Consider the following 9,939-nt stretch of genomic DNA (forward strand, 5'->3'; position numbering starts at 1 on the left):
TTTTACGTTTTTACCTGAGGTGTAAGCAGCCGCATAAATTTAAGAAGAAAAAAACCCCCAAGCGCATTCACACGAGACTTATCCTTGTCGATGGTTCAACATGCTCGCTGCCTGCTTCGTCATAGAGGTGCCAGCTCGCTAGTGGTGGGGCAAGGTGAGCCTGGGGTCACTGGTACGCAGCCCTTGCAAGTGCTGTACTTTTAGGCGGACTGGGTCGCTACAGCGCTAACTTAGGTGACAGCGCGCGTTTCCATAGCACCTGTGAGCTCTTGTGAGGTTCTGGCTCACGATGCTCACGATGATTATGGGCTATAATAGTCAGAACTGCTAAATGGCCTGTAACGACCTCATCACTTAAGAGCGTGTTAATGAGTAATCAAAAACACTTGTAAATCTCTGGTTCAAATCTCCGAGTTTAATGCATTGTTTCTTACGTAGAGACCTAGCTTTTTCAAGATGCAGCTGTTATTGCAGCTCATTAAGGTATTGAAAAAGGTAACTATCTGGGCTAGGAACCTTATCTGTCTGAGTAAACTGTTGACCTTTAAATGACCTGGGTATACAGTCTGTATTGTTAATCCTATTGTTGGTGTTTTTTGTACGGTTGAGCTTCTAATCCCCCCTCTGGGTATGTGTGTACGGCTAACCTCTTGATCATCCAGGTTGATCTAATAGAATCACTGCAAACCGCCAGAGCTTACCCGAAGGCTTAGTCAACCCACCGGGTACTTCCCCAATGTTTTGATTCTGATTTGCAACACAGCATTCCTTGACACGCTGCGCCGATTCCCATCAATTTGCTGGCCATATTACCGCAGTAAGTTCTTGACGAGCTCGAGAATCCTGATTTGAAACTCAGAGGGCTCAGAAAAACCAGCTTCGAAACCATGGTGCCGTCACTGGAGCAATCCATTTTCTTCGCAAATCAATTCGCCATCAGTTGCGGCACCGTCTCGGTAGATGTCGCGAGAGCGAAAGTGTTGCTTATCCGCTGGCGGAAGACGGGCGAGTACCTACTTCCCAAGGGACGGAAAGATTTAAGTGAAGGCCTCGAGGACACTGCGACGCGAGAAACATTCGAGGAGACTGGCATACCCGTTCAACTGCTCCCCGTCAATATCAAGACCATGGCTACTTTGCCATCTTCTATGAGGGCCGAGGGCAGCCCCACAGCCGTCACTAAACCCTTCGCTGTCACACAGCAAGTCAACAAGGGAATTCTGAAGATCATGTTTTGATATATTGCGAGCGCGGATAGCACAGCTATTCGAGAAGAAGGCACGCAGGATGAAGACGAGGATTTTGATACAATCTGGGTTGGTTTCAACGAGATTGAATCTGTCTTGAGTTTTGATGACGACAAAGGTGTTGCTCACGAAGCAATTGCCGTAATTCGCCGGGGGCAAGTGGCAGCTTGATGGTGGTGATATCTGAGTGTGGTTAGTGGGCTAAGTCTCCAAGACAAAAGCAGGGCTCTATATATCATAAAAGCCTGTCAAGCTAAAATTGAAGGCATCTGGATCTTCCATTGAACAACCCATATTTATCTCCCCTTTTCAAGCGAAGGTCGTCGTGTTCCACCAACTGAGCTTCAAATGTCACTGACGCAGTGTCCCATCCACCAACAGCAGACACCAATCTCGAAATTCCACAACGGTGAAGCGATAGCCTTTTCCATCTGGTTGTCTATGTCCCGATGGGTGATTCGGAGCAAGCCCCACCTGACGACCCCATACAATACCGCCAGGCTTCGTGAGCGAAACCCACGCGTTAACATTTTTTCCATACTTTGTTCAAAGAACACAAAACATAGGGGAGTGGGTTTATCGGTGTTAATTCAGACATGAACTCATAATTTAAGGCTAAACGCAGTTGAGCGTATGAACTTTATACACCAGTTTCCGTCCTAGTGTTTATATCTCCTTTTTAACGGAGCCGCTCAGGACAGGGGAGCAGAGCAGGGATCCCATGGGAGCGAGTTTCATCGCACAAAGACATCCTGGACGGGCGGTGGATGAAGAAACATATCCGTAGAACCAATTGGCCCGCAGGAACAAAGCCTCCGGTTACTATCTAGACAAAGAAAAACATGCATTCAATATCTCATTCCAAACGCCTGAAGGTCAATCCTGAGGCAGGTGAAGCATCACTGTCATGCATCTCACCAAAATCACCGATGCATAATCTCGCCAACCGGCACTCAATATAAACAGATCTACTTGAAACCATGTAGTAAAAAAGCATATCCAAGCGTTACAAAATGATCCTCGTCGATCTCCATCATCACGCAGGCGAGTCCCGCGTATAACTAGGAATTGGATTTAAGCTTAACCCCATCAAGCCAGTCTCGTTTCCAGGGGGCCTGCTTCTGCAACCGTAGTCTGCTTCGAGTGGGTTTCACGTTAGATTGTGCTTGGCAAGCGGACGAAACAGTGCGTTTGTTTCCATCAATCAGCAGATCCATTGCGCCCCGGTATTTAATAGTGCCAGTTCGCTTCGGCTGTTGGGACGCGGCCATCTGACTGCGACCGTCAGGGGAGATCCGTCCCTTACCAGCGGCCCACACATCGGGTCGTTTAAATACTCGTCTTTTCTGTCAATTTGTGTATCCGAGCAGCGCCGCATTCACTTCCGTGTCTCCTCAATCGTTTGCGTCATTCGTTTATTAGTCATTCTTTCTCTTCTTCACTCGCTATGCGATCCATTGCCCTCTTCCTAGCCGGCGCCGGCGCCGTCTCCGCCTACACCGTCACGTCCGCGGACCGGTTCATGTTGAAGAACATTGATCCGATCGTGTTCCCCGGCCAGTATGGCAAGAGCCACATGCACAGTTTCTTCGGGTCGGACGCTGTGACGATCAACACGACGACGTCGAAGGAGCTCCAGGCGGGCTGTTCTACTGCCGAGAACCCCAACGACTACTCCATTTACTGTGAGTTACACCGGATTTTGTAGGATCTTTCCGTATCTAACATCTTTAGGGGTCCCCACTCTCTACGTCCGAAATGACACTGGAACCCAGCCTGTCCCCCTCAGCCGATTCAGCGCCTACTACGTCTCCATTGAGAACGCCGAGATCGCCATCCCGCAGGACTTCCAGGCCGTCGCCGGCAACGTCTCCGCCGTTTCCCAAGAGGGCGTCGACAGCTTGACTGGCGTGCAGTGGTTCTGCGAAGGCGAGTCCAGCGGCGACAAGGACGTGTCCGCCTTCCCCACGACGACCTGCTCGACCCATCTCCAGACCCTGCTGCTGTTCCCCGACTGCGTCAACGAGGACAGCCTCGACTCGGCCTACTCGGGAACGCAAAACTGGAGCGGCAGCTTCAAGCCCGCGAACCGCTGCCCGTCGGGAATGAAGCGCATCCCGCAGCTGCGATTCTCCATCCGCTACGACCTCCGCAAGATCCTCCCCGACGGCTGGTCCGGCGCGCCGCCTTTCGAGCTCGCATGCGGATCGTCGTACTGCTCCCACGGCGACTTCATCAACGGCTGGCTTCCCGAAGCCGCGGAGAACATGCTCCTCGCTAACGATAAGCGCGAGTTTGCTGGCGTTGACGGCCCCGCGGGAGCGTACAATGCCGGTTCGCTTTGCGGGTCTGAGAATGCAGAGGACGCGGATCCCGAGCATGGAACAAGCGACTACGAGGAGAGCCAAGCCATTTTGGCCGGAAACTAGGAAGTTTACCAAGCCGACATACGGTATTTGTACAAATAGTATATTTTAAGAGCTGCCTGTCATTTAGAGATTCGCACGTTCATCCAAGCCGACCAATAAATGGACGGCTGGAATTCAATTCGATCACGTCACATATCTTGAGCTCAAGTTTAAGAACAATATTGTATTAAACGTCAAGGCCTGTTTTTTCCAGGTTGACGCGTGTCATAACGAGAGAGTGGCCATTAAGTGGCACAACTACTAAACTTCCAAACGTGGTGAGGCGAGCCAACAGCTGGCCCAGTGAGTGTAAGGGGATTAAAACAGCCCCCATGATAACGCTCAAAACTCCTTCGTCGCTGATACAGAACCGAGCTTTGAATCGTGATGTTGATTCCAGTCTGACAGGGGGCAAAAAGCCGAAACAAAACAAACACCCATATAGTGCTAGCCGAAGCCCAGAGCGTGAGATAGATAAGAGAGTAGAGTAGTGACAATCTGACGAATAAGAAAAGGGGCTCGCGAGAGGGCGAGATTGGGATTGTTGGACAAAGATAGTCCAGTGATAAAAAGAGCCTTATGGCTCGGGTGCTTGCGCACGGCTTTTCGAAGCCCTGGCATGCATCAAAGTGCGCAGAGTCCGAAGAGACAAAGGCAAATATTGGTCGCGCCACAGATGTTGAGACCAAGGCAAGAAGCCGCGGTAGAGCAAGACTTGGACCGACACGTGCCGTTTGCACATCCTCGATTCGTACCGCATTGAGCGTCAGTGGTACAGGGACCGCAGAGATTGTTGGTGCCGCAGACTTGGGTATTGGGGCACGGATTGGTGACAGAACAAGAGGCACATACACCCGCAACAGTGCAAACTTGGCCAGTGACTGGGCACTGAGAGGAGGCCGTGCAAAGAGTACAGTGACCAGAGACACATGCTGTGCCACCGGTGCAGCTGGCAGTGGTACAGGCGTCAATACAAGCACCGCTGCTGCAAACCTGGCCATTTGAACATTGGCTGTCAAGCGTGCAAATGGTACACAAGCTGCCAACACAGGCCTTGCCGGTGGGGCACTGGAAAGAAGCCGTACAAGCAGCGCAGTGGTTAGATATACAAGCCTGACCACCGGTGCAACTCGTAGATGTGCAGGCGGCAGAGCAGACGCCGCTGTTGCAAACTTGGCCGCCGGTACATTGGCTGTCGAGCGTACAAGTGGTACACACTCCACCCACGCAGGCCTTTCCAGAGGCACACTGGCTGGTATCCGTACAGGCCGCGCAATGGTTTGATAGACAGACCTGACCGCCAGTGCAGCTGGTAGATGTACAGGCGGCAGAACAAGCACCGCTGTTGCAGACTTGGCCGGAGGTTGTACACTGGCTATCAAGCGTACAAGCGCTGCATACGCCACTCAAACAGACCTGGCCGAGGGTGCCACCGGTATTGCACTGCGCGTCCGTGGAGCAAGCAATGCAGTGGCCAGCCGAACAGACCTTACCACTACTGCAGCCGGAGTTGGCGAGACAGGCCGTTTGACAGAGGCCGCTGGTGCAGACATTGCCCAGGGAGCACTGAGTGTCGGAAGTGCAAGCTCCGCAGACACCGCTTGAGCAGACTTGACCAGTGTCGCACTGGGAGGTCAACGTACACGTCGTACAGTGGCTGCCGGAGCACACTTTGCCTGTGCCGCAGTTCGCGTTGGATGAGCAGGAGGCGATGCATTGGCCGCCCTCGCAGACCTGTCCGGGACACTGGGTGTCAAGTGAACAGGGACCGCAGGCGCCGAGTAGACAGACCTGGCCAGTGGTACCACCGGTGTTGCACTGGGAAGCCAAGGAACAAGTAGTACAATGGCCAGCCGAACAGACCTGTCCAGTGCCGCACTGCGAATTCGCTGTGCAACCAGCGGAGCAAACTCCACTGTTGCAGACCTGTCCGGCAGTAGTACACTGGGTGTCGAGGAGGCAGGGCCCGCAGGAACCGAGGGTACAGACCTGGCCCGTATTGCACTGAGAGGAGTCGTTACAATCCACACAGAGCTTGGATTGGCAGACTTTGCCCGTACCACAGCTATCGTTGGAAGTGCAAGCAGTGATGCAAAGACCGTTGCTACAGACCTGGCTTTCCGTGCATTGAGTAGACTGAGTACAGGCAGTACAGGTACCAGAGGAACAGACCTGTCCGGTATTGCACTGAGTGGAATCCGTACAGGTTGTGCAGGATCCGGCCAAACACACTTGACCAGTGCTACAGCCCGCGTTGGTCGAGCAACTCGCAGCACAGGATCCGAGACGGCAGACTTGACCGGTGCCGCACTGAGTGTCGGTCGTACAGGCCGAACAGAGGCCGCTGAGGCAAACTTGTCCGGTACGGCACTGCGATGTCTTGGTGCAGCCGGTACAGAGGCCGGTGGTGCCGGTGCTGGATTCTGGGACGGTACAGACACGGCCGCCACCACAACCGACGGCGGTATCACACACGGTAGCACAAAGGCCGGTCGAGGTATCACACCCTTGACCGACGAGGCACTGGGAATCGAGCGTGCAGAGACCGCAGGTTCCCGTCGAGAGGTTGCAGACGGAACCCGCATTGCACTGGCCGTTGGAGGTGCATAGGCCGCAGAGACCCGTGGAAATGTTACAGACTTGACCAGCAAGACACGCTGCGTTGGTCGTACAAGCAGCAATGCATACACCACTGCTACAGACCTGTCCCGTGGAGCACTGAGTTGTAGCTGTGCAGGCACCGCAGGTGCCGCTGATGCAGGCGAGGCCTGTGGCACACTGAGAGTTGAGCGTGCAAGCACCGCATTTCCCGGTAACAGTATTGCAGACCTCGTTGCTGCTACAATCCGTGTTGGATGTGCAGCTTGCGCGACAGGCGCCGTTGGAACAGTATTGTCCGACACCAAGAGTACCGCATTGGAGATCGGTAGTACAGGCACCGCAGACTTCGAGATTGCATACTTGGCCAGTACCGCAATCCGAGTTGCCTGAGCAGATTGTGCAGTGGCCCGACTTACACGCCTGGCCGTTGCTACACTGGGAATTGGATGTACAGCCCGCAGAGCAGGCGCCGCTGTTGCACACCTGGCCGGCCGTGGTGCACTGCGAATCGAGGGTACAGATTCCACAGGCTCCGAGGGAACAAACCTGGCCGGTGGTGCAATCCGAGTTCCCAGTGCAAGGGGAGCAAATGCCATCCTTGCAGACTGATCCGAGCAAACACGAGGTTGAAGTGCAAGCTGTGATGCAGAAACCGCCGCTGCACACTTGGCCATTACCACATTGGCTGCTTGTTGAGCAAGGACCACAGGCTCCTGATATGCAAGCTTGACCAGGAGCGCATGGGACCGAGGCAGAACAGGCGACACAGTGGCCGGCTTGACAGACTTGGCCGCCGCCGCATGTTAAGCTGGAAACACAGCCGGCGGTGCAGACACCGCCGCTGCAGATCTGACCAACCGCGGTGCATTGGCCGTCACTGCTACAAGAGCCACATGCTCCAGAGGTACAGACCTGGCCGAGGCCGCACTGAGAGGCATCGGTACAGGGGACACAAAGACCAGATTGGCATGTCTGTCCATTGGAACACCCAGCGTTAGAAAGACAGGCAGCATGGCAAACGCCAGCGTCGCAGACTTGGCCAAGGCCACACTGGCCCGTTGACGTGCAGGTACCGCAAGATCCGGAGCTGCAGACTTGGCCGGTGCCGCAGTCTGAGTTGAGCAAGCATGCGGAGCATCGTCCCAGCGTACACACTTGGCCGCCGGTACACTGCGTGTTTGTCGTACAAGCAGGTTGGCAAGCTCCCGAGATACAAACCTCGGTGGATTCGCATTGGGCGTCGAGGAGACAGGAAGTACAAACACCAGCCAAGCATGCTTGACCAGTGCTGCACTGCGAGTTGGTTGTGCAGGCCGAGCAGAGCCCGGTTATACAGGCCTGGCCTGCGATACAGCCTGAGTTTCCAGTGCAGCCAGGAGTACAGGACCCGAGCGTACAAACGTTACCGAGTCCGCAGTCCGAGTTTTGGTCGCAGCTTCCGCATTGTCCACTCTTGCAGGCTCGGCCGAGGCCGCACTGAGAGGTATCGGTACAGTCGCCGCAGACACCGTTGACGCAGACATCGCCGGTGGCACACTGGGCAGTGAGGGTACAAGCCCCGCATACTCCAGCAGTACAGACGTCGTCGCCGCTGCACTGGGATGAGAGAGTACAAGCACGGCAGAGACCACTCTGGCATACGAGTCCGGTGCCACAGTCAGAGTTTGACGTGCATGACGGGGTGACACTGGCGGCACATAGCCCTGCTTGACAGGACCGGCCAGTACCACACTGGGCATCACTGGAACAGCCAGTGCAGAGTCCAGCGGGGCAGATTTGACCCTCGCTGCACTGAGAAGCGGTGATACAAATAGGGAGGAGGTTGGGGAAACAGGTGCCGAGCTGGCAGATCTCGGCCGTGCCACACTGAGCAGTTGTTGTGCATTCTTGGAGGACCTTGTTGATGCAGAGTCTGTCTTCACAGGTTTGGTCTGAAGTGCAATCGCTATCGGCAGTACAGCCTGGAACACAGGCACCGAACTGACAGGCCTGGGTACCGGTGCAACCGCTGTTGGTGCGGCAGCCAGCGATGCAGGAACCAAACTGGCAGATCTGCTCAGTGCCGCACGAGGCGTCGGCCGTGCACTGGACAGGGTTGGGGACACACTTCCCAGCAGTACACAGCTCGTTACTGTCGCAGTTGGCATTTGTAGAACAGGTCCCTGGGCCGTTGTAGACGCAAGTACCGCCGTTGCAAGCGCAGAGGCCGAAGAGGCAGATGTCGCCGCTCAGGACCTTGCCAGTACATTCCATATCGCTAGAACACGACGTTGAAGGAACGACACACCTGCCGTTTTGGCAGATCTCACCACCAGCCTGATCGCAGTCGGAATTCGACGTACACGTGGGCGTTGTGCCGCTTCCGAGGGTACAGAGACCGTTGAGACAGACACAGACACCAGGAAGAAGGCAAAGGTTGACGCCAAGCGTACAGTCGTTGGTGGTTGAGCATGTCGTTGTTGCGACGCAGGCACCGCTTTGACATGTCTGGCCGGTAACACAATCGGAATTTTCGGAGCAACCAGGAACACTCGGGTCCAAGGTGCATTTTCCGTCAGTGCAGGTGCAGAGTCCAAGGGGACAGAGACCAACACCCAGGAGGCAGTCCGTTGCCGTAGTACAAGAAACCGTCGACATATCAGGAGTGCATAGGCCGACGGTACAGACATTACCCTCGCTGCAATCATCGCTAGTTGTGCATGTGAGGGACCGCGGAGCACATACGCCGAGAGAGCAGAACTCCTCGGCACTGCAATCGCTGTCTGCCGAGCATTGCGCCACAACAGGGGGACGGCAGAGGTTGAGCGTGCACACATCATCGCCAGTGCAATCGTCGTCAACAGTACACGATGTGAGCTGGGACACACAAAGGCCAGAAAGACAGAGCTCGCTGTTGGAGCCGTTGCAATCAGAGCTGGTGGTGCATTGGATCAGAGCCTGTGGCACACAAAGGCCGGCTCTACACTCCTCGGTTGAGCCACAGTCTGAGGCAGCCTGACAGCCGGAGAGACTGCTTGGAAGGCAGACACCAGCTGTGCAGACTTGGTCGGTTGCACAGCCACCCGTAGTCGTGCAGCCAGGGAGCACTGTGGGAATACAGAGGCCGGCTGTACATGTGTTGCCTTCGGCACATGGGGCGTCGGTAGAGCAGCCAGGGAAGGACTGCGGAACGCAGAGGCCTGCGCGGCAGACATTATCAGTATCACAGTCAGTATCAGCTGTGCAGAGAACCGACAGTGGCACGCAGAGACCTGATTGGCAACTGAGACCGTCGCGACAGTCGATGCTGCTCTGACACGAGGTGAGGACGCCAGGAAGACAAGTTCCCAGCCTGCATACCAAGCCTTCAGCACAAGAATCGTCTGTGCCGCAGGCTGGCAGGACCGAAGGAACGCAAACACCAGATGTGCAAGTCTCACGTTCTTGACATTCAGTGTCTGCAGAGCAAGTCGCCACAGTGCTGGGGAAACAGACGCCAGATGTACAGGTTTGTCCGGTACTGCAGTCGGTGTCGGACGCGCAGTTGGGCAGCAGTTCCGGGACGCAGATTCCTCCAGTGCAGGACTGGGAGGTTCCACAGTCGCTATCAGCCGTGCAGGTCGAGACAGTCCGGGGAATACAGAAGCCAAGTCTGCAAACCTGGGTGGTGTCACAGTTTGAATCGACTGTGCAGCTGGTGAGGA

General features: G+C 55.1%; 4 protein-coding genes across 4 annotated transcripts; 2 read left to right on the forward strand and 2 right to left on the reverse strand.

Annotated features, from left to right (window-relative positions):
- The first annotated feature begins 790 nt into the window (after positions 1-790).
- Positions 791-1,538, forward strand: BGZ61DRAFT_441624 (uncharacterized protein). The gene has a single exon (XM_046244609.1). It carries the CDS (start codon positions 888-890, stop codon positions 1,236-1,238), a length of 351 nt encoding a protein of 116 aa, XP_046110948.1. The 5' UTR covers positions 791-887; the 3' UTR covers positions 1,239-1,538.
- Positions 1,539-2,585: 1,047 nt separating this feature from the next.
- On the forward strand, positions 2,586-3,676 carry BGZ61DRAFT_410714 (uncharacterized protein; the record flags this gene model as incomplete). Its single annotated transcript, XM_046243247.1, has 2 exons — positions 2,586-2,932; positions 2,982-3,676. Exons 1-2 carry the CDS (start codon positions 2,695-2,697, stop codon positions 3,674-3,676), a joined length of 933 nt encoding a protein of 310 aa, XP_046110949.1. The 5' UTR covers positions 2,586-2,694.
- A 153-nt stretch (positions 3,677-3,829) lies between these two features.
- Positions 3,830-9,182, reverse strand: BGZ61DRAFT_441626 (uncharacterized protein). The gene has a single exon (XM_046244610.1). It carries the CDS (start codon positions 8,891-8,893, stop codon positions 4,280-4,282), a length of 4,614 nt encoding a protein of 1,537 aa, XP_046110950.1. The 5' UTR covers positions 8,894-9,182; the 3' UTR covers positions 3,830-4,279.
- A 17-nt stretch (positions 9,183-9,199) lies between these two features.
- Positions 9,200-9,666, reverse strand: BGZ61DRAFT_441627 (uncharacterized protein). Its single transcript, XM_046244611.1, has one exon. It carries the CDS (start codon positions 9,387-9,389, stop codon positions 9,216-9,218), a length of 174 nt encoding a protein of 57 aa, XP_046110951.1. The 5' UTR covers positions 9,390-9,666; the 3' UTR covers positions 9,200-9,215.
- Positions 9,667-9,939: the final 273 nt, after the last annotated feature.

This window comes from Ilyonectria robusta (assembly GCF_021365365.1).
Source record: "Ilyonectria robusta strain PMI_751 chromosome Unknown BGZ61scaffold_2, whole genome shotgun sequence".
In the NCBI taxonomy this organism is placed as follows: Eukaryota; Fungi; Ascomycota; class Sordariomycetes; order Hypocreales; family Nectriaceae; genus Ilyonectria; species Ilyonectria robusta.

Bases quoted from the DNA above. Each gene is read 5' to 3' on its own strand.
- BGZ61DRAFT_441627 (XM_046244611.1), bottom strand. From the start codon at position 9,389: ATGTGCCGAAGGCAACACATGTACAGCCGGCCTCTGTATTCCCACAGT.
- BGZ61DRAFT_441624 (XM_046244609.1), top strand. From the start codon at position 888: ATGGTGCCGTCACTGGAGCAATCCATTTTCTTCGCAAATCAATTCGCC.
- BGZ61DRAFT_441626 (XM_046244610.1), bottom strand. From the start codon at position 8,893: ATGTCGACGGTTTCTTGTACTACGGCAACGGACTGCCTCCTGGGTGTT.